The 24,949-nt window shown below is 44.1% G+C and overlaps 1 protein-coding gene across 1 annotated transcript in view; it reads left to right on the top strand.

Annotated features, from left to right (window-relative positions):
• Positions 1-24,949, top strand: part of LOC140408742 (uncharacterized) — a 264,053-nt gene that overhangs the window by 126,325 nt on the left and 112,779 nt on the right. Inside the window, exons 18-24 of the mRNA XM_072496372.1 lie at positions 15,368-15,412; positions 15,512-15,589; positions 18,568-18,591; positions 19,012-19,056; positions 22,821-22,865; positions 22,990-23,061; positions 24,472-24,543. Of these exons, the coding sequence (XP_072352473.1) occupies positions 15,368-15,412; positions 15,512-15,589; positions 18,568-18,591; positions 19,012-19,056; positions 22,821-22,865; positions 22,990-23,061; positions 24,472-24,543 (381 nt within the window). The remainder of the gene's footprint in view (positions 1-15,367; positions 15,413-15,511; positions 15,590-18,567; positions 18,592-19,011; positions 19,057-22,820; positions 22,866-22,989; positions 23,062-24,471; positions 24,544-24,949) is intronic.

Raw genomic sequence — 24,949 nt, 5'->3', positions numbered from 1 at the left:
TAACGAGTATCCAGATTTAAAATGTATCCCTATGTATCTGTGAGTGCTTCGAATCTCACCTCTCTCTCTCTCTTTTTCTTTCTCTCTCTCTTGGAAACTGTTTCGCTGAAGTTGAGAGGTGGGCGTCTTGTCTGGCCTTGGACAACGATCAGGCAGTGTTTAAATCAGAGATGTCAGTGTCGCACAGGTGGCACGGTGACCTTGCCAGGTTGAACCTCTTCAAATCAGACTGTAGGAAGGGAGATCTGTGATGGGGCCACTCACCATCAGTGTCAGTGGAGGCAAGTGACTGTGAAAACAGTAAGCACCTCCCATGCAGAAAATGATTTTTCACACAACTTGTACCATTGGGGAAGATCTTTAGCTTGCTGGAGAGCATGAAAATAGTGTTACGGATCAGCCACTGGTTATCAAAGCCACCAATTTTCATTGCTGTTTAATCACTGGAAGGTTGGAAAGGAAGAGGTGCATGATCACATTATCTGTAGCTTGTACAGCAGAAGGGATTGTGGGGTGAGGGGGTGATGGGATGTGAGAAGGAAGATTTGGGATGAGGATGACATCTTGTTCAATTGTTTTGGCCTTGCCACTGGCCATGGCATCAGGAATGGCCTTGCCAATTGGGCCCAGCATCATCTCCTCAATGGAGATTAGAACGTGCAAGCCCAGTCCGCCCCCTCCAGTTAGCTCCTGCTGCCTCCGGGTGTGCACAGCTTGACCTAGAGGAGAAGGGAAGTGTGTCAGTGAGTGTGGTTCAATCTTTGGGTGATGTGGCAGTCATGGTTGAATAACTGGCAGTGCGTTCAAACTGTGAGATGTGGATGTGAGAGTTGCAGTAGTGTTATGTACGTGAGGGTGAGGTGAAGCTTATAGCTGTTAGGTATGCGTTCGGATGGATAGAGATTGTAGACAATGTGGATGTGGTGATTTGAACAGTACCCAAAGCAATTGGTGGGTTATGGCAGTCGAAGATGCAATTGTCCGTGTGAGATCACAACTTTTTGCCTCACTGTGTTCAGGTCCTCGGAGCTAGACTGCTTGCATTGACATCCATGGCTATCTGCTCCCACTGCCCTTTCAGTATGTGTCTTTAAGGACTATTGGCCCCTGCAGATACAGGACACTTCTCCTTCTTTCCACTTTCGCCACAAGCCTCAGAAAACATGGATGGCTGCTCTCTTCCATATTGAGCCTTTCTTACCTTTTTTCAAGGTCAGATTCAGCTCCCACAAAACTCCCAGCATCTTCAGTAGCCACATTTCACCACCTCTAAGTGATGCAAGCTATCATTAAGCTATCACATAATGCTTTATATAATTCTATCATATAAGTTTGCAGCTCCCTGTTGATAGATGCAGCAAAACATTAACATATTTAGCACTGGCTACATACAGAAATCATGCAAATGAGCAGGTAGCACCAAGGTGCTGCGCTGTCTGCATTACATCCAGGGGGCACAGGTCAATCAAGCATCTCAATCCTGGTGCCCATTTCTGTCCAATTTAGCCCACATTGTGTTAAACAAATCAATGCCACATACTGAGAAACAATTTAGAACAGCAAGGGCAGTAAGATAGATAAGTGAGACTGGTTTGGATTGGGATAGGGAAAGCAGAGCTTTGGATGAACTGAGGTTAACAGAACATGGAAGATGGGATACCAAACAGAACAGTGGAATAGTCAAGTCTGAACATAACAAAGGCATAGATTAAACTTGCAGCAGTCAATGGAAGATAGACAATGGTAGGAGGTGAGAGTGACTGCCCTTGACGTCTCAACAGCGGTTCACAGAGTATGGCATCAAGGAGCCCTGGAAAAATTAAAGTCAATGGGAATCAACTTTCCATTGGTTGCAGTCATACCTGGCACAAAGGAAGATGGTTGTGACTGTTGGAGGCCACTCAACCCAGCCTCCAGAACATCACTGCAGGAGTTCCTCAGGGGCACAACCCTAGACACAACCATCTCCAGCTGCTTCATCAGTGACCTTCCCTCCATCATAAGATCAGGAGTGGGGATGTTCACTGATGACTGTACAATGTTCAGCACCATTCGCCACTCCTCACATACTGAAGAAGCCGTGCTAATATGCAGCAAAGACTGGACAATATTCAGGGGTGGGCTGATATGTGACAAGTAATATTTGCACCACAGGCAATGATCATCTCCAACAAGAGAGAATCTCACCATCTCTCCTTGACATTTAATTACATTACCATTGCTGAATCTATCTGCTGTCAACATCCTGGAAGTTACCATTGATTAGAAATTGAACTAGAACAGCTTTATGTAGTGATCTTTACATGGGTATGTACATAAGGGGTTAATAGGAAATTGAAAGATCACTAGGGGGTAGCATTGGCGGGTATAAAAGCAGGCGCAAGCGGCTCTCTGCCTCTTTTGGTGATTAGACTGTGACGAGAGCAGGAGCATAGATTTAGCTCAGGGCTACTAGTGTGGTCAGACATAGCTACTGTATACAAACGTTGTAACCTTTCTACTGGTATTGATCTTAAAGTAAGAACTCACGCAGTTGTTAAATTCTGTTACTCAATAAACCTTTCAATACCTCTCAACGACTTCGAGCCTTCTTCATCAAGCTGCAGAAAGCCTTTGCAGCAACTGGATTGAATAACGCATGTTACATACAGTAGTGTGCTACCAAACACACTATAGTAAGGTAACAAAAGATGGTACCAGGCTGGCTTTAAATGAACAATACTAGCTAGATTAGGTTAGAGAAAGGAAAGAAAAAGAACAGAAATTAAAGTGCCCACCGTTCGACTGTGGAAGAATTCGCAGCATTTGAATCCCAGACAACCAACCGACGCGATGGAACACGTGCAAGCTCCACGGCAGCTGAAAACTACCGGTAACTTAAATAGTAACTGGACAATGTTTAAACAACAGTTCCAAATATACATGGCAGCGAGAGACTTAAACACAGCCTCTGACGAGAGAAAGATTGCGCTGCTACTAGCAAGGGCAGGCCAGCAAGCTATAGACATTTATAACTCTTTCACTTACGTTGAAAATGAAGACAAAACTAAATTTCAAGTCATACTTGCAAAATTTGAAGAACACTGTATAAAACACAGTCTAATGAAATCCTGAAAAGGTTTAACCTACGCAACAGGTTCCAAAAAATCGGCGAGACAATCTCTAATTTTGTCACAGATCTCAGATTAATAGCCCAAGGCTGTAACTATGCTGATTTAACAGATTCCATCATCAGAGATCAATTAATCTATGGACTCTCCGATGAACACTTAAGGGAATCACTAATACAACAAAATGATCTAACTCTAAAAACCACCATAGCAAAGTGCATAGCGCAAGAACAAAAGAAACAGCAGTACCTTGAGTTTCTTAAGAGAAAAAACGGGAGAAATTCCTCCACGAGGTTGAAGAAGTTAAAATGGTGTTGTCTCCTCACAGGCATCTTCTTCCGGCCGCCGGCTCCAATTCAAATATGTACGCGCATGTGCACAGTCAAGAGAGATGTGACCTGGCGAGATCCCGTTCTGCGCATGCGCAAGGAGCTGCGCATGCGCACTACGCAAAATACCGAACTCAGCCAGAGGAGCGATTCACGCATGCGCAATCGCTTCCTACGCATGACGTCATTTGCTACCGCTGTTGCAACGCCCACTTAAAGGGAAAAGGTGTTTAAAGTGCTCCAAACTGAATCATTTCGCCTCCCAGTGTAAGTCAACAGCAAAATATCACTCTCCAACACAGAAACATGCAAACTTCAAGGTTCCAGAAAATGTTTCCGACCACGAAGATTTCCTGGGAGAACAAATACTTCCTCGGAATAATAGATTCAGCAGAGGAACTTCAAGCGCCGACCACGAATCCTCAATACGTTAATGTCATTGACTCCAAAAGTGAATGGAATGCCACGGTGCAAGTGAACAACTTCCCAATTACGTTCAAGTTTGACACGAGAGCGTCCGCAAACTTGATAACAAGCAAAGATCTCGCAACCATCCCAGAGACACATGCGATGATACCTGCTGCATGCAAGTTAAAAGACTACAATGGCAACCAGATCACCTCAAGAGGATCATGCCACCTACAAGTAGTCAATATGAAGGTCACGAAAGGACTACGCTTCGAGATCGTGGGCGACAAAAAGACATCGCTGTTAGGTGCTCAAGCCTGCAAGGACTTGCGACTGGTCCAGAGAATATTCATGACACAAATGACTCATCACGACTAGACAATGACATCCAGCTGCTGCTCAGCGAGTATCCTGGCATCTTTCGTGGCATGGGTACGTTACCTTACAAATACAAAATCCTGCTCGAGGAAGATGCGAAACCCGTCATTCATCCACCTAGGAGGGTACCAGCTCCCTTGCAGGACAGGCTAAAATCAGAGCTCCTACGCCTATAATCTCAAGGCATAATATCAAAGGCGACTGACTGGGTCAGCTCGCTGGTGTGTATCAAGAAATCATCAGGTGACCTCAGAATCTGTTTTGACCCCAAAGATCTGAACAAAAACATTTGCAGGGAACACTACCCCATCCCCAAGCGAGAGGAGATAACATGTGAAATGGCAAACGCTCGCATCGTCACCAAACTTGATGCTTCCCGAGGCTTCTGGCAGATGCAGTTCCACGATTCCAGCCGACTGTTGTGTACGTTCAACACTGCTATAATCGCACGCCTTTCGGGATCATCTCCGCATCCAAAATCTTTCACAGAGTCATGGAGCAGATGACAGAGGGCATTGAAGGTGTCAGAGTATATGTCGATGACATCATCATATGGTCAATGACATGAGAAGACCACATTGCTCGATTAAGACAAGTCTTCAAAAGAATTCAGCAATTTGGGTTGAAACTCAACCAATCCAAGTGCACCTTCGCACGCTCATCTCTGACCTTCCTGGGTGACACTATACCAGCGCAAGGGTTGAGGCCGGATAATGGAAAGATCGCGGCAATCCAGTACATGCAGCAGCCAAGAGACAAGAATGCTGTGCTCAGGTTTCTTGGATTCATTAACTTCCTGGGCAAGTTTATACCGAACTTATCAACAAGGACGTCAGCATTACAAAACGTGATAAGGAAGGACACAGAGTTTGACTGGACTCCACACCACCAAGAAGAGTGGGTGGATCTAAAGCACCAATTGATGGCAGCTCCAACTCTGACATTCTTTGACCCAACGAAAGCCACAAAGATCTCCACCAATGCCAGTCAACATGAAATTGGTGCGATACTCCTCCAACAGGATGGCCAATCGGACTGGGTCCCAGTTGCATACCCGTCTAGAGCGATGACCGCCACAGAGTGCAGGTATGCACAGATAGAGAAGGAGTGCCTGGGGCTGATCACAGGTATAACAAAATTTCACCACTATGTGTACGGCCTTCCCATGTTCCTAGATGAGACTGATCATAGACCGCTGGTCAACATAATTGAAAAAAATCTCAATGATATGACGCCGCGCCTACAACGCATGATGATGAAGCTGGGGAGGTATGACTTCACACTGGTCTACACTCCTGGGAAGGACCTCATCATAGCTGACACACTGTTCCGAGCCATTGACACTGACAGCTCACCTCCTGCGTCCATTGACGATGTAGAAGCTCAAGCACAGTTGTGCAAAGAGACTCTCCTGGCATCTGACAAGAAACTGCAGCAAATTTGTCTGGCAACACGAGAAGATGCGACCTTGCTCGAGGTCATGCACAACCTTCAGCATGGCTGGCCAAAGGGACGGTGCCCACAGTTCCAAAACATCAAAACTGAACTGTCAGTAGTGGATGGATTAATATTGAGAAATGACAGAATCGTCATTCCACTAATGCTCAGGTCAGACATATTCCGCAGGATTCACGAGGGACATCTCGGAATCGAAAAATGCAAATGAAGAGCTAGGCAATCCGTGTACTGGCCTGGGATAAATGAGGACATTACAAACATGACACTCACATGTGACACGTGTCAAAAACATCAACCGGCACAATGCAAGGAGCCACTCCAGCAGCATGAGATGGCTACGTCACCGTGGAACAAAGTTGGCATAGACTTGTTTCACTCCATGGGTCGAAATTATGTTCTTATCATTGACTATTACTCCAACTTTCCGGAAGTAATTAAACTCCCGGAACTCACGTCCGCATCAGTTATCAAAGCCTGCAAGGAAACATCCTCGAGGCATGGTATTCCACAAACAGTCATGTCCGATAATGGTCCTTGCTTTGCGAGCTGGGAGTGGACGGAATTCTCCAAAAAATACAACTTTATACACGTGACATCGAGTCCACACTTTCCCCAATCCAAGGTGTACACATTATCAAACAACTCATAAGCATGGCCACTGACTCAAATTCCGACATACACTTGGCTCTATTATCATACAGATCATCACCGTTGAGCTCAGGGCTATCACCAGCTCAAATGCTCTTCAATCGAGATGTGAGAACAACGCTACCAGCGTTACACTTCAGCAATCCGCATCACTCACAACCGCTTGACAAGATACGACACCAACGTCACAAACAAAAGCAGCACTATGACCGGCATGCAAAATCACTGCAACCATTAGCGGTCAATGACATGGTTCGACTGCGACACCCAGGTGGAGGATGGCCCAACGCGGCAACAGTGCTATGACAAGCAGCACCATGATCATACATTGTAAAGTCCGACGAAGGTGTGCTGTTCAGACGCAATCGACGAAACCTACTAAAGGTTCCACTTCCTGAACCTGTCTTTCCGACGTTAAAGCTACAGGACTCACTCACTCGACAACACTTGACATCATCAGCCGGTGAACAGACGGACACCAAATGGACTGCAGGGGTTCAAAAAGCACCTTCTCAAGGGCAATGAGGGATGAACAGTAATGCGGGTCCTGACAGCAACACTCACAACCCATGAAAGAATAAGGATAAAGAGATGGAAGTAGGCTGTCTCCTCCAGCCTGAGATAGTGATTGGGATTGGGTCAGTGTTGAAGGTACAGATTGTGATAGAGTCCAAAAATGATGGTTTCAATCTTCTCATGTTTAAGTAGGTCATTCAAGACTGGATATTGCCAGTACAAGGAGCAATGGAGGAGAGGTTGAGAGAAGTAGTGATAGGTAGGGCTGGGTATCATTAGCTTACATATGGAAGCTGAACCCTTGTTTATCCATTATGTTTCCAGAGCAGCATGTTGATAAGGAAGAGGAGAGGATCTCTAGAGATGAAGTGCGGGGACTGGATTAGATGGGACGGAGGTGGACAATGTTATGGAGGGAAAGAGGCAATCTTTGTTGGGTTAGCAGCTCAGGACAATATAAAACTGGTTCACCCTGAGATAGAGGCAAGGGGAATGGGTGGGAATAATGATAGAAAGAACAGAGTTTTAATGGAAGCCAAAGTACTTCTTAATGTTTAACTGGAGAAAATTGTAACTTATCCATGACAGAGCATCACTGAAGCAATCAGACAGCACACAGACAGTGCACAATTAATTGGTGGATGTGAAAAATATCATCCACATACATTGGGAAATGTACATTTGCCTAAGGACAATGTCACAAGAGTCAGCATACAGATAAGGGAAAAGGGAGACTTCAGGAGGAATGGCTCCTGAGTGTGGGGTTGGGAAAAGAATTGGTAACGGTGCTGTGGTCAAGATTAGATAGATGGGAATATACCCAAGTGAAGGCAGTAATATGAAGTTGGACAACAGGCCAGAGGTTGCAGGAGGATAGAGTGGGAACCATGTCAAAGAATACAGAGCGGCCAAGTAGAACGAGGAAGGATAATGAACCACAGTTACAGCCACAGTGAACATTACTTATGACTTTGCTTGAGGCCATTTCGTGTTCTGGGATAGGTAGATACCTGATTGGAGGAATTTAGTCAGGTGCAAGAGAAATGAGCACAGATTTGGTTTTAAAAAAAAATTTTAGCGAGGAAAGATAAGTTAATGAAGGGGGCAGTGATTTTCAGGGACAGAAGATTGGGAGGGGTGTTGGTGGGTGTTCATGACAACAGATGTGATAGCACTGAGAAACCTCCTGAGGAGAGAAGACATTTACATGCCAGCTTGCATGGCAGCCAGGAAAGGTCATTGAGCGGTCAGCAATTTAATGGAAATAGGTGATCAAGGGAAGGAGGACTTGGGTCTCATTGGTGAGACAAGCTTGCAGATTGCATGGTAAGAAAGGGAAACTAAACTAAACATACCTAGGAGTTCAAGGTTAAGATAATGGAGGTGGCTAGAATAGAGGCAGCTGAATGGACAATCTCTATGGTGTCCTACGTTCCCTATTACAGCTACTTCTTCAACAGTTCCCTCTTCCATCTGGAAGATCATTGCAACAGAACAAGTGTCTGACTCAGTCCAGTTCTGCACAAGTACCTCATGTTCAAAACATTGACTCAAATCACTGTGCAAATAGACAGAGAGAAATCATTACCCCAAATTATCTGTTTGTTTCAGGTTTTTTAAAAAAGGGGGCACTTGGCAGTGCTTAATTAAACCTCAGAAATGTTTCAGCCATTATTCATTTAAAAAGGTGAAAGATTTTACTCCTTCGGGCTCACTCATTCATCATGCTTACAGTGGACTCTGAAGGAGACAGTTGTTTTTTGCATGTGGTGCATGTGTAACTCATCAAAGAAGCACACACTGAAGTTTATTTAATAGCTTCCATTTATGAAATAAGTTGTGTACTTTCCTCACCTCTGTTCCCCAAGCATTCATACTCTTCATTCTTATTGAGACATTCTGGCACATTCGTTTGGTTCTCCACCCCCCCCCCCCCCCCCCCCCCACTCCCCAGGTGATATTTGTTTTGGCAGCGTTTCATTTATATTAATAGGGTGTCTGCAAATCTCAGTCACAAGTCCATGGTATTTCACAGCTGCCTCAACAATGGAGCAGGTAGCAAGTCAGTCGCGTTCCTGGAGGCTATGAATCTAATTCTCAAGTGGAGCATTGCGGTTCTCTTTTCTCCCATAGCCACAATTTTCTCTGTTTTTTTTCATCCAGAGGGACCCATTGCCAAAATAATGTCATGCCTGTACCTTTCCAATAAAGAAAACAAAATAAAAGGGCCATCAAATACTGCAAACTGATATTGCAACTAAAAAGAGCGTAAGAATTGCTAAATGAAAAAGCATGAAAGGCCATCTGGTTTGCCTATCATCCCAGCATTGCATGCCAAAACAATGATGAAGTTGATGATGAATCATGCCAATCAATCTCTATCAATTAGTCTACTACAGACCCAGACATGTGGTGAGGACAACTTACAGTCATATAAGCTTTGGGAACCAAAGGCTCAATGTCACATGTTTCTTTCAGACACACTACAGTTACCGAATTTCATGGCTCAGATTACACATATACCAACCCAAAATATTATTTTCTGCAACTATCTTATCTAATTTACATTTGAACAAATCACTACTTTCTCCTCCAGTGACTCCCTATGAAGGCTGTCCAAAGATCCATCAATCATTCATTGAAATATTGTTTCTCCAGATTTGTTTTAAATTTACCCCCATTCAAGCACTGGACATGTCCTGTGGTTCGATTCTACAGGGCAATTTGAAACAATTTGCTGTAATCCAGATTATTTTAGTCCATTTTGAATTTGAAATTCAACAATCACATCAAACCTCAATGTTCTCTGTTCCAGTGAGAACATGCTCGGCCTATGAAATCGCTCTTTGTAATCCAGTTACCCCCCTCCAACCCCTCAATCTTTCTGGTTGCCCGCTTGTATATCCTCTCAATCTTTGCAATATCCTTTGACCACTGCAGCAAGCAAAACTGCAGCAAGCAAAACTGTTGTACAGTATTCCACATACATTTTCTCCAGTGATTTACAGAGTGGAAGGATTGCCTCACCTCGCCTCAATACTGGCCTTTTAATACTTCTCAACATCTGATTTGCTTTACTCACATGCCACTTAGTATTGTTGCAAAAGCTTCAGTTTGTTGTCAATCAAATCTCCCAGATCTACTTTTTAAATTTCCCCCACATATAGCATTGTAACTTCCGAGCTCCAGGGCAGTGTATCTGGTGGACTCTACATAAGATGCGCTGTGGAAAATCAAACACCCCCCTCCCCACCAATCGCTTAGAAGTGCGAGCTTTCCCTGGGTAAATGCCCTGCATTGCAAGGTAACCTACCAAAAATGCAATCTCAGTCGCAAACTTCGGATGGTTCTGGCTGTGTTACATCAATAGTTACCCAAACAAAAAGTTAGAAGCATGAAAGCCACTTTGAGCTACTGGTAACTATTGAATAGTCCCACACCAAACTCCCCAGAGAACTTTCCCCACACCCCAGAACCCTGATGGTACTCCCGCTTCCGTCAGGGACTCCCTTGCGAGCAGGACTTATGCCTATTCTTGCTACTGTGCAGGGTATCTGTAATAAGTTTCAATGCCATCAAGGCCACCCAAATCGAAGCACACAGGCTTAAATGCAAATGCTGCACTTGATTCCCAAAAGCCTCTCATGGGCACTGTTCCATGGGCATCGGATGCCATCTTGGAAACAGTGACGTGGCTATTAACCTAAAGTAATTTGCATTCATATTGATTGGTTTTCCAGCGTCGCCTATTCACTGAATTAAGGTATTTAAATTTAAATAAAGCATTCTGGGTTTTTTCCCCAAAACTGGCAATTCCAAAATCTGCCACGGACTGGTCCTATAGTTGGCGGATTGGGGGTACTCTACCTGTATGCTGTTATTTCTGTCCAGATGCTCCATGATCTTTAATCATAATTTCCATAATTTTACGCACATTGAATGTCAAACTCACAGGTTTCTGAGCTTCCTGGGTCACATTTGTTACCTTTTCAGGGAATAAGCGTACCATCTGCATTTTGCTGGCACCAGGCACCTCTCCAACATTCAATGATTTCTGGAGGCTTCATTCCAGAGTTTGGGAATTTGTTCCCTTCTTTCCTTCAACATCCTCAGGTGCAACTCCCCAAGCCCCGGAAGATACTTGCTTTAAATTTGCATTGTTGTTTGCTCGCCATCCTGGTGGAGATGTAAATGATATCACAATTTAGCACTGTAACATTCTTTCCAGAGCAAATAAGTTACCTGTCTCCAGCTTGGCAAAAGCAGAGGCAGCAAACTTATTGAACACTTCTTTAACCTGTCCTGCATAGTTACCTTAAACACATCAATCGTACTTTAAAAGGCTCAACTCCATCCTTTGTTTTGGGTTTTTTTCTCGCAATAACTTTAAAAAAAATTGATTTTATCTTTCATTTCTCTTACAATGTTTAATTCCAAAATGTTCTTTGATATTTTGATGCTTTTTTTTTACTCTAAGCAATCTGTCTTCATTCTGTGATGTTTCTTTCATGACTTAAACTGCAATTTTTTCCTGTAACCACTTGCATTTATATAGCATTTTTAATGTAATAAAATGTCCCAAGGGACTTCACAGGAGCTTTTAAAGTAAACTTTGGCACCAAACTACTTCAGGCAATATTAGGGGAAAAGACCTAAAGCTTAATCAGAGGTAGGTTTTAAGGAGTATATCAAAGGAGGGAAGTGAGGTGGGAATGTTTCGGGAGGGAATCTGAGACTGTAGAGCTAAGGTGGCTGAAGGTACGGGCCACCACTAGTGAAGCAATTGAAATCAGGAATACTCAGGGAATGGCGATTGTGGGAGAGCTTTTCCTGAGGAGACAGAGATGACATCATTTGCCACACGCAAAGTTCAAAGTGTGGAAGAGAGGGTGTGAAGGAAGGGTTGGGGAGTTGAAAGGGGAGGGGGTGTTGCAGGGAGGGTTGGGGATCACATGGAGAGTTGGGGATGGATGCTCATGTGGGGGCAGAAGATCTCGGTGGGGGGAGGGGGCGTGCTGCCCGGAGTAGGTCGTTGACCTTTTTCCTGCACTGGAGGCCAGTGCTCCTGGTCACACTCCCCGAGCTCACAGCCACCTCCACTTGGTCCCAACAGCACTGGCTGCCCTACGGCTGACCCTCCTGCACCCTCGGGGGAACAGGACATCTATCCTGGCCTCCACTGCGTCTAGGAGCCTTCCCAGGTCTGCATCCCTGAACCTTGAGGCTGGTCTCCTGGCGCCATTGTTGTGAGCTGGCTGGGGTTGACTGAGCAAGTGCAGCTTAAGTGCTGCTCAACTTTGTTAGTGGGGGGTTGGCGAGCGTGGTGCCGGCAAATCAGTTGGTGAGCCTTCATTTTCAGCGAGAAGCCCGTGAGGCCACATTAAGTGGACCAATTAATGTTGGATTGTCTTGCCAGCCTCGCTGGGCCGAGCAGCGGGAAGCTTGCGGCAGTTCCTGCTCGCTAGAACGCTTAGAAACCTTTCTGGAGAATTGCGCCCAAGGTTTCGCTTAACAGTGAGCACAGGAATGATGGATGACCAGAACTTTGTTTGGGCTTGGACACCGAAACCAAAGTTTGGATGACCTTGAACTTTCTTTCTGCGCCATGCTTCAGTCCAGTAGGAGTACCTTAAGTTTGGTATCTTTGCTTTGCACGGGTACATATTGATCCATGGCAGAACCACCTCCTTGAAGGAACTCTATAATTACTCCATTTCCTTTGTCCAATTCACACCTGCTGGGTGCATTCTGCCAATTCCTCTTAAGTGTCTAAGTTGGTCCACTTCAAATTTAACAATTTTGTTGGGGTTTGTTGTTGCTTTTTCCATTTAATTTATTAATATTTTCAGATTCACGCCATTGGAATTAGGCTTGTGTTTTGAGTTATGTTGATACTTGTACACCTTAAGGTTTACCCTATCTAGTATGACTGCTCCCCTTACACTACCCACCACTGCTGCCCCAGCACCTTTAGAGCCTCAAAAATGCAAATGTCTTGGCTTAAGAGGTACTTGTATGTCTGAAATATCTGTAACTTTTAGATTTTCTAACTTTCCAATGAGCAAGGACTAACTTTTCAAGAAGACATTATTTTTATGAAGATATATTTTGGTGCTTTTTAGTTAGGGAAGAATCAGGGAACCATACATTGGGCGGAACTTAAGATAGGCAAAGGGGGGCTCTCGCCAATCAGCTGGAGAGCAGCCGAGAGCCCTGCATCACCTCCTTTCGGGAAGGCACAACAACTCGAGTACCTATCAGGCACTTAATGAGTCATCGCCATGATCAAAGATCCCCAGAAGAAGAAATAGTCCTCGGTCCACTTGAAACCCTAGAGCGGCCAACCAGTAAGAGGCCGGTAGCTGTGCATGGCTTGGCACCAGGGAGGTGTTAACGCACCCACCAGATGGCCAAGATCGCCAAGGGGTCCAGGCCACAGGTGAGTGGTACAGGTTAGTGATAGCAAGAGGGGGCACGGGGGAAAAGGGAAGATGTGGCAGCAAGGCCAAAGGGATGGCTCTCAGGACACCTCCCTCCCTCTGCCTTTCCAATGCCGGGACCCTTTAATCAGGCATTGAGTACTTTTGAGAAGGGACCCCCATGGAAGCCCACAAGCAGCTCAACAGGGTTTACTTTTCATGCTCCTGACATTTCAACATCCTGCCCGCTGCTGAGTGAATACCAGGGATGGTGGGAGGAGGCCCTTAATGGGCATTAATTGGTGTTGGGGTGGGAAGACCATCCATGAACTTTTATGCCCCGGACTTACATAGGTCAAAGTTGGGAAGGTAGTATGGTTTCTATCCACTACCCTCCCCTCCGATTAAATTCCATTCGCCACCAAACTCGCCAAAGGAGAAGTCACTGCATCATGATTTTTGTTTAAAAACACAGGTTCAGTAAATAATACCTCGCAGAAACACGTTTTTGAAGTCAATTTGATAATGGACAGTCTGGGTATTAGACCATTGCACTGACTTTGCTGTGAAACACATAGGAATGATTTTCGACTGTTGGTCACTTTTTTTTTCATCCAGTGGGGGAAGATGGGGAATGTGGGAGAGGACATTTTGGTCACCCCATTGAGGTCCAGGACCCACCTGATTCTATTTTCAGGTGGGCCTATGGATGGGCCGGCATCGCACCCCTCTGAAACTAGCAGGTAGCTGCTTAAATATGCAAATACCCGTAACCAGTTGAAAGACCTCGGTTGCACTTTCAGGTAAAATGGGTCAAGTATGCGCAGCACATAATCCACTTATTTGTACCAAGTGCTGAGTGGTCAAATCAGCAACACTTTGAGACAGTAATATAAAGCCAATAACAAAACAGCCAAAGAGATTTTAATGCGTTATTTTTGAGGAACATATATGCACCCTCCTGAATCCACAGACACACCTCCAGATGCTTTTGGTCCAAACATACTCCATGCTGGGAATCGTCACTCTTTCCATAACCTTCACCCCCCCTCCCTCCAACAATTCCATCATCTCACACCCAGCATGTTTCAGAGTAGTGGCCATTTGGCATCTAGAGCTTTTTGACAGCATTGAATTGAAGCCTTTCCATGGTTGTGGCCTCTCGATGTTGACTGTGGGAAGGCAGCACAATCACTTTGCTGATACCCTTTCCATTTTAGATGGAGGTCAAAGATCAACCCCCCCCCCCCCCCCCCCCACCCCCACCCCCCCCACCCCCCGTGTACTCAGATAATTAAAATGTAATACCTGACAGGAACATAATGCAATATAAATCCATCCTGAGTGGTATTTGATTAAGATACATTGTGTATTTGGTAGACTAGAGAGTGTGCAATTTTGACATTCTTAACCTTGAGGTTTTGCTGTAGATAGCACAACCAATTCATGTTCCTGTGTTAATTCTCAATTCAAATTGCTGAGTGTCAATGGATAAACTGGAAGTGATCATCATAGCCACTATTCCTCCAGTGTAGATGCCATCATGATGTAATACATAAAAGGAATAAGTCACACACGTCACAGCATATATGCTGTAATATAATATATATGTGGAGGTGATTTGAAGGCTGTAATCTGATTGTATATGTTATAGAATATATATATGGTGTGTGTTTATATATTGTCTCTATATGTGCAAATGAATTGCCAAAATGTAAGAATTAACCAAACTGGCCAGATTTCTGTTATCTTCAATGTTGAGGTGGTCTAATTCTGAAGAGTATTAAGTATAATTGAAGTCAGAGACATTTAAATATTCAACTTTGTGGACTAGTTGCTGGTATGAAGCTTAGCTCAAAGACAGAAACCCAGTGAGATTGACTGCCTTAGTTTATCGAGTGAATGGGGATTGCTTCTTGGCAGTCACTGCCCAATCCCCACCATACAATACGTCTGGTGTGTCCATCACACTTATGGTGTCATACTCAACATTCTGATTCAGAACTTCCTGTAATTGTAACAGCGTATCTATGGGTTAACCTGTCTCGCACTGTTTGTGCACACAGATGTGAAACCAAATTATAATTATTTTGTGTTCCAGGGTGACCGTGGAGCCTCTGGGGATTCAGGGCCTATGGGACCCAGAGTAAGTTGTTTTGTATTTTTTGGTATTCTTTGATCAGTTTTCATACATTTTCCATCTGTGGACTTGAATTGACTGTGGACTGTAATGATGCTCTTTTAGGGTCCACCTGGGCAGAAAGGAGAACAAGGAGTAACAGAGATAATAGACTACAATGGCAATATCCATCAAGCACTGCAGGTGAGTGTAGCTGCACCAAACCCTCTCCTGCCTCAAGATTTTGCACAAAACAGCTTTTTTTACATACGTATTAAATAAAGGACAACATGCGTTTCAGGGGGAATGCTTCAATCCTGTTTTGTATATGTTATTTCTGCTGTTCAGTTGAAGGATGTCAGTATAGGGAAATTGAGCACTCGCTCACTTCAGGAACTCAATGATAGCATATGCCAGATCAGGCTTTGGCCAGAGAGAGTAAAGCTGGAGTTACTCTTCTTCAGTCCCCCACCTTCAGAAAAATACCCTCTAAAGGACCAGCCTGACATTTTAATATTCTGCACCTCATAGGGGCGATATTCTGTGATCATGAGGCTAAATGTTGACGCCGTCGGAAACACCTTCGCGTTTCTCGACGGCGTCAAAACGGCCTCAGGATCAGCAATTCCGGCCCCTACAGGTGGCCAGCACAGCACTGGAGCGATCCATGCCGCTCCAGCTGCTGATCCCGGCATCAACTGGGCGCTGAGTGGTCCGTGCATGTGCAGTGGCACCGGCGCCAATGTGCGCATGTGCGGTGTCTCCCTTCTCCGAACCGGCCCCTATGCAACATGACGTAGGGCTACAGGGGCCAGCGCGGAAGAAAGGAGGCCCCCAGCCAGAGAGGCCGGCCCGCCGATCGGTGAGCCCCGATCGCGGGCCAAGCCACATCGGAGGCCCCCCCGGGGTCGGCCCCCCCCCCCCCTCCCCCCACATGCCGACCCCAGATCCTTCCACGCTGAGGTCCCGCCGGCTGAGAGCAGGTGTGAATGGCGTCGGCGGGAGTTTTTTTTTTTTACGACAGCCGCTCAGCCCATTCCGGGCCGAGAATCGGCGGGGGGGTGGGGGGGGGGGGGCGTGTTGAGTGGCCCCCGACCATCCCCGCGCCAACCACACTGGCATCAATGTCGGCGATTCTATGCTCTGTGGAAAATCGCGTCCCGGCGTCGGGGCGGTGTGGTGCGATTCGCGTCATTCGTAGGGATTCTCCGTCCCAGCTCCGGGTTGAGAGAATCCCGCCCAGGATCTCTGACTGAGCATGGCCACTTTGAATCAACCAGTGCTAAGGTATGTGTGTTTTATGCCGTGGGTTCAATACCCATTGGAACCGGAAGCAGAAATGGGATTGGCCTCGTTATAGAGATGCCCGATTTCCACCATTCTAGTAACTTTCTGTCAGTTATGCTGCCTTCTTCCCAAATGGCCAGTCAGTGCTGTATCTTCCTGCATTACAGCCCCCTCTCTCCACCCTCCAACAACCCCACTCACATCCCCATATTGATGTGGATGAAGGTCAGAATTGTGCAATGAGCTAGCCCCCACTCTGAACTCAGATATTCTGGTGAGGTCAGGAGCAGAGGTCAATGCCAAAATAGGCAAGGCAGCACAGGAAGATTGTGCAATCACGGCCCCTATATCTCCGATTTAATCTCAATTTTATCTCTGGCTCTTCAGTTTGTTTCTGTAGTCTCAGACATCTGTTGATATAAGAAGTTCTTTTTATCTCAGCGTCTTCAAAGCTTTTATTTGATTAATTTAGCTTTAAAGGCAAACTGAACTCAGAATGCAAATATTAGATTGGGATCATGAAAGACTATAACCTTCTGCTTGTAATATTCCCATCTTTCATCATATGTAGCAGATCTATACTGGTCTATTTTCATATCTGTTAACACTGTTTGCTAAAAAAATGATCGTGCAATTATAAACTTCTTTGTTTTCCATTGAGCTTATATCAGAGCAATAGATATAGGTACCAGATGTGATGTTAAGAACAGCTAGTCCTTTCAGATTGTCCAGGACAGTGGGCACAGATTGCCAGACGTATATATTAATCAAATACTGCTTAACTTTAAAACACTGTTATTTTGAAGTGGAGTTATTGTGGAGAGCTTTTAACCCATTGGTTTTAAAATGTTGGATTGTGTTTTCATGTCTCAGTTACCATGGCAATCTTGAAAGCTTCTGTCCATCTGTGTGGGCTTTAACACTGATATAAAACAGTTTATGCTAAGGACATTTTATCCTCACATTTTATCCAGTAATAAACAAGAGTTATTGAAAATCTGAAAAATTCTGTGGGAATATCTACATTTAAAAGTTCTAATGGTCCCTTAGTTGGCCTGTGCAATCTGCATTGCTGGCATGGGGGAGAAATGTTAATGCAAAATCACAAGATGTTGAAAATGACTGCCTAGTTGTCACACTGATTTTAGACAATGCACTTTCATTTCTGATTCTGGGTTTGAATTCAGCCCAAAACAGAGAGGACCGCTTAATGAGAAAATTGCTTCAAATGTGTGTTAGCCTGCTCCTATTGGGCAGGAATCCACAGTCGAGAACTGTCAGTAAGTTGATCCTAATTTGTAGGGTTCACAATTCTCATCTATCTGAAATAGGAAAAGGTAATGTCAATTTCCTGTGGGATGTGCCCCCTTGGAGTTGGCCTTGAAGTTCACCCTTGGGCCAATAGGAAAGTTGCTTGTACATCATTCTCAGTCAATTTTGGAAGAATATCAAGAACCTGCTACAAATTAAATCCTAAATTCTCCTTATCACCTTTTCCTTCACAACAAAAATGCCAACAAATGTCCCGCAGCCATTAAGGAGGTGAACCTACCATCTTGGGCTTTGTTGCACCCACACGTGAATTGTTTTATTGGTCAAAAGGTAGCAAGAACCGAGCTGCAGTAGTTGGACACAGCTGCTGAATCAGAAGCCAGTTTACCTTCACAAATGCCCTTTCCAGTAAAGTTCGAACAATGGAAAAGAAGCAGCTCCGAGGAAATTCCTGGCCTGAGTAAATAAAGCCAGTCACCCAGCTTTCAGGAATACATTCAATGTACAGTGTGTCTTCAATACAAGCCCGTTTGCAGAAATAAATGAATTATCTGCAGAAATAATTAAGCTTTTTACAAGTTTATCCTTACATTTTCTTTCTTTAATTTTGGCATTCTCAACAGAGGATCACCACCTTAACTGTGACGGTAACAAGATGGTTCCTGAGGGTTACTGCATGTGCTGTTATGACTTATGGCTGTATTATTATGAATTTGGGCTATTGTAAATAATTGTCTGATGTGCTGAGGTTCAGATCAGTAACAGTGCTATTACACTGTGTAGAGTGAAGAACATTTGTTATATAACCTGCCTTTAATGTAAGCTTCTTGGTACACCTTATTTGTGAACTACAATAACCACTCATTGCTTACAATCCTCATCAATTCTACTAGTTTAATGCCTTTTACCATAGACATTATTATCCTGCACCTGGCCAGCTCTGTTTTGCATTGTTGTGTTTTCATTTTGGATTTCATAAATTGCATAATCTATGAACGGATGTTGATCTAAAAAGATTTCCACTCTTTCCATGCAAAAGTAATTCATTTCTGTTTCTGGGTCATCAGGGACCACCAGGGCCTCAAGGATCTTCAGGAATGCCAGGACCAAAGGTAGGAAAACCTTATTTATTTTCTATGATTGACAGCGGGCTTTCTCGGTAGTCACAGGGGGACAGCTTCATTTTAATGACATAGACCGAAAAGGATGGTGCAGAGTGAAACTTGGTTTCCTGCTGTCAGTGCTGCTGTTTTTAAAGGAAGCAGATCTGTTCATTTACGCACAGCCAGTGTGAGATCTGTCCAGGTGGAACATGTGCACAGGTTTGCACATTTCCCATTAATTCGGTGCAAACTTGTTCTTCGTTGCAGAAAACTTGCTGGTTTGTGCAAAGTTCTATAAAGCAGCAAGCTTGCTTTCTGGCTCATTGTTTCACTATTTAAACGGAGCCTGTTTATTAGGTTATCGAATGCAAATCAATTTTTCATTCCAGCAAATAAGCCCTACTGCACTGGATATTTTGGTCATGAAAATAAAACAAATAAATACAATTTCACAGTAGGCCAGTCAGCTTCCGAAAGCAAATGACACACCAATATTTTGGATGGGACTCTTTATTTATGGGACCAAATTACCACAAAATCCGACGCTCTCGCTCTGGTAAACGTTTCCCTCAAAGCGCGAACCTACCTTTCCTTTCCAACTTCTGAATGCATTTCCAGCATTCCTGTTTTCCAGCAGTTGCATTTTCCACCTTTTAATAAAACATTTCAATTATTATTTAAGCTTGTATACTAGGAATGAGTAAAGTGCACAATTCCAAGACGTGTTTCGATTGCAGTGTTTTGTGCCAGTGGTTGAGTCGAGCTGAATCATTCTGGCTTGAGGTAAATAAGATAATGGTGGCAGAGCAGGAAAATTGTACACAATGTGCTGTGAGAAAAGTTAAGATGTCAGGAAGGGTAGCATAGCCATTTAGGTGACCACTAATTTGTTCTTAATATGTGAATGGGACTTGCCAGCCAGTGTTTATTACATTCAGAGTGTGGTACTAAATTTGCATGTTGAGCAGACCAGTATGAGTGGTGGTTTCCCTTTGCTGAAGGTCACTAATAATCCAGTTGAGCTTTTACAACAATTCAGCACCTTTATTGGTCACAAATTAAAACATTTATTAAATAACATTTCAAAACTTGCTGAGATAGGGTTGCGAAAGCAGCGCCGTAACCATTAGGCTACTGCACCCGAACTTGAAGTAAACGGTAATCTCAGGCAAGATGCGGCTACATTTAATTTGAGACCATATAGCTTTTATTTCACATATATACGATGTCAACAGCAATAATTAGTATTTATATTGATAATGTAATAAAATGTCCCAACCCACTTCTCAGGGATATTATAAAGACTGATATTAAGCCAAGTAAAAAGTTGGTCAAATAGGTAGGTTTCAAGCAGCGTTTTAAAGGAGGAAAGCAAAATGAAGTGGAGATGTGGAGGAGTTCAGGAAGAAAATTCCAGAGCTTCGGGCTATGGCTGCTGAAGGCTGACAGTAATGTAACGATTAAAATCAAGAGGCCAAAATTAGAGGATATCTCAAAGAGTTGTGAAGATGGGGGTGATTGGAGGCTCAAGGCCTTGCACGGATTTGAAAACAACAGTGAGAACATTAACATTGAGGCGTTGCTTCACTGGGAGCCAATGTAAGCAAGTGAGCACAAGGGTGATGGGTAAAAAGAATTTGATGCAAGGCAGGGTACAGGCAGCAGAGTTAGGGTGGCCTCAAGTTGTCAGAGAGTATCATGTAGGAGACCAGTCAGGAGCACATTAGAATAGTAAAGTCTGGAAGTAACGCAGAAGCAGAGACGGGCAATGTTACAAAAGTGGAAATTGACACTCTTGGTCATGGAACAAGTATGTGGTCGTTGGCTTACCTCAGGTCAAGATTGTTATCAAAGTTGTAAACAGCCTGGTTCAGCTACAAACCGTTGCCAGTGAGTGGGATGGAGCCAGTGGCTGGCAAACAGTGTTTCTGGTAGGGAATAAAGACAATGGGAATTGGTTTGGTCTAATAGCCAATATTTAGTTGGAGCAAACTTCTGCTCATCCAATATTTTGCGTCTGGCAATTTAGGGACACTGAAGGGTCCAGAGAGTTGGTGGTGACGCAAACCTGACACCATGGGCAGGATTCTCTAATCCTGAGGCTGTGTTGACGCTGTCGTAAACGCCGTTGCGTTTCTCGACGGCATCAACATGGCCTCAGGAGCAGAAATTCAGATCTCTACAGGGGGCCAGCACAGCACTGGAGCATCCCATGCTGCTCCAGCTGCCGATCCCCGGTGTCAAACGGGCGTCACGGGTCTGCACATGCGCAGTGGCTTCCTTCTCCATGCCGGCCCCAACGCAACATGGCGTAGGGCGACAGGGGCCAGCGCGGAACAAAAGAAGCCCCCAGCCCGAGAGGCCAGCCCGCCGATCAGTGGGCCCCGATCATGGGCCAGGCCACCGCAGATCATTCGGCGATACCAGAGGTAACAGTGCAGGAGCAGGAAGATGAGCCATTGCAGTTGACTCTCTAACTACAGTTAGATAGATAACAACGGAACCAGGTGAGAGTAGCCCCACCCAGCTAGACAACAATGAAGAAGTATTGGAGGAAGATGATTTGGTCAACGGTGTCAAAGACTGCAGGCAGGTCGAGAACAAGTCACTTCCTCACAGCATTGTGGGTATACCGACACGAAAAAGACTGCAGTTGTTCAAGAGAGGGCTTTGCTGTTACCTTCTCAAGGTCAGTTATGGATAGGCAACAAATGTTGGTCTTGCCAGAAACACACACATTTTCTGAAAGAATGAGCAAAGGAATGAGGACAGATAGGTTAATTTTGACAGTCACATAGGATGTCATTTGTTACTTTGATGAGAGTCATTTTGCTGCTGTGACAGGGGCAGAAAGCTGATTGAAGGGATTCAAATATGGAGTGCAGGGAGAGATGACACAGATTTGTGAGGCAACACAACATGTACAAAGAATTTGGAAAAGAAAAGGAAGTTGGAGATAGAGTGGAAGTTTGTCAAGATAGGATCAAGTCGAGGATTATTTTTTGAGGAGAGGGTGATGATGGTAGATTTACAGAAGAGGGGGTGGCACTTGAGGGAGAGAACTGTTAACAATATCAGCTGACATGGGAGCCAGGTAGGAAAGTTTGGTGGTCAGCATTTTAATAGGAATAAGATCAAGTAATCAGAAGGTGGATCTCATGGACAAGATGAGCTCAGAAAGAGTGTTGAGGTAGGAGATAAAGAAGAGAAAGATGGAAGTTCATGGTTAAAATAAGGGACAGCCTTTGTGGAAGTTTGGCCCAGTGGACTGATAAATGAGAGGGATGTAGCAGAGACAGCTGATTGGATTGCCTCGACCTTAGTGACAAAGAAGTCCATGGTCTCCTCGTACCTGTTATTGTGTGAGGGTGCAAGAGATGGGGATATGGGTTTACGAAGACGGTGTGCAGCAGAGCAAACAAGTCAAAGGTAATCTTTGCACTCCAAGATAATTCCAGGATAGAGTTGTCCACCATTTCCCTTCAAGCCTGCATCCTTTGGAATGAAGGGTGCAGAGATGAGGGCCATGCCACGGGCTATGCCAGGTTAAGAGAAAGTAATGGCTTTAATGGGAACCATGGCATTAAAATGGAGTTGGTTCTGGGTGATTCTTTACTGCCAATTTCAACATGGACAACTAGAAAATTGGTATATTTAGTAGCAGGGTGGGAGAGAAAGAACACATGGATTTAGCTTATCATTATGAACTTGATAACATGTTGCAGTCATTCACTGGAAGAATTTTTTGCATTCTTTTTTATACTGAACAACAGGGAGACATGGGTAATCCTGGGCATCCTGGAGCTGAGGGCACGCAGGTACTGAAGCCATCTCATGTTTGATGGTTTGAATTTTTCTCCCAACATTTTTAATGAAAAGTTTTTCAAAATTTAATAAGTCACCTCTTTTTCTACAGTATTCAGTTTTTGTGTTTATTTTCAGGGTCCTAAAGGTTCAAAAGGTGACATTGGTCTGTCAGGAGACAAAGGAAGCATCGGCTTGCCCGGATTACCTGTGAGTGCATTTGATACGGTCAAAGTTAGTGTGAGGAAATTTCAAAGCAGATTTTGATATTCTGTACTGGGAAAGAGTATTAATTGATACCTGATAGTTCACTTGCTAAATGAGCTGTGGGAAATTGGAGGCATATAGGCATGCATCCCTCAGGTTTGTGCTGAACTAGTTCATCTCAAGTGAGCCAGCAGGAGTAGTACAATTGGTCTCAGCAAGCCAAGGATAAAGAGACAAACAATGAACCCCTCTCTTGACTGTAATCTAGTGACACAGCTAGAAAATGCAGGTTACTGTCCATCTAGTGAAGAAAAGATCAGGTTTAGGTGTGCCCTACAGCTCACGAGCCATATATAGGCAGTTATCTCCAGACTACATAGTGGTTGAAATGATCAATGTATTTATACATTGCCCATTTTATATATATATATATGCCCAACAACATCAGGATTCCAAAACATAGCAATAGAACTTTACTGTTAAGTCCTTCAAATCTGCCCCACCATTTTGTCATGAAATGTCCTTTTAGACCTGTGTTCCTCAATCCTTTCTATATATTCCTTGATACATTTATTTCTCCAGTAATTGTCCACCAATCCTCTAAACACCTTGGTTGGCTTTTTATTATGACCTTTGGGCCAGAGTATTTCACATTGCCACAGCCCTTTTATGAAGAACAGTTTGCTCGATTCAATTTTAATCAGTTTGGTTCGAGTTTTAGTCTAATATTACTTGTTCCCATTTTTGGGTGTTTCCTAGTTGAAGAGAAAGATATTCCCTATCTATATTGTCAATTCCCCTCATTATTTTAGACAACTAAATTAGATCATCCCTTAATGTTCTAATTTCTAGGGAGAAAAGTCTACAACCCTTCATTCTAGTATCTTCCTGGCGAATCCTCACTGCCCATCAATCCATCCAAAGTCAGTATATTCTTCCAAAAATACGGTATCCAAGATTGAAGAGAGTGCCTGGATAACTGAAATCATACTACCTTGCTTCTATATTATCCTGTGATAAAACTGGCATCCCATTAAAACAAGAAAATAAAGAGAATATTCCATGATTAAGCCATATCATGTTCGGCCACTATCAGCTGATTGTCTCCAAGTTAGAAGGTTGTTCAATCAAGTGTCATTCCAGAACTAGTCATTCCAGGACTGAGAGTATGCTGAATTGTTGGAGATACGTCCTTTAATTGGATGTTAACCATTAAACATTGGCCTGAATCTGCTTATTCTAGTGTTTCAGGTGAACATTAAGAATTATGTGTACCAATCAACAAGAGTAAACATTTTCCATCAATATTAAAGACTACTTTTGTTTAGATTTAAAACAGAATACTTTGGAGAGTTCACATCATCAAAGGTTAATTTACAATTCGGTTGTAACTCTTGACTTTTGTTTCAACAGGGCGTTAATGGAGAAAAGGGAGAAAAAGGAGAGAAAGGAGATCATGGGTTGTCAGGTCCAAAGGGCACTTTGGTAAGTTCTTCAAAACCAGGTATTCTGGTCATCATTGCATAAAGTAGGCCAAGCCTCATATTATACATTGTCAAACAAGGCAGAACTTTGCTGCTTTACTAATAAAGAATGGTAAGCATGGTAGCACAAGTGGCTAGCATTGTGGCTTCACAGCGCCAGGGTCCCAGGTTCGATTCCCTGCTGGGTCACTGTCTGTGCAGAGTCTGTACGTTCTCCCAGTGTCTGCGTGGGTTTCCTCCAGGTGCTCTGGTTTCCTCCCACAGTCCAAAGACATGCAGGTTAGGTGGATTGACCATGATAAATTGCCCTGAGTGACCAAAAAAAGGTTAGGAGGCGTTATTGGGTTACGGGGATAGGGTGGAAGTGAGGGCTTAAGTGGGTCTGTGCAGACTAGATGGGCCGAATG

Source organism: Scyliorhinus torazame, chromosome 3 (genome assembly GCF_047496885.1).
Source record: "Scyliorhinus torazame isolate Kashiwa2021f chromosome 3, sScyTor2.1, whole genome shotgun sequence".
Lineage (NCBI taxonomy): Eukaryota > Metazoa > Chordata > Chondrichthyes > Carcharhiniformes > Scyliorhinidae > Scyliorhinus > Scyliorhinus torazame.
Note: the sequence above shows the minus strand (reverse complement) of the source record. Positions and strands in the feature narration are given on the sequence as shown.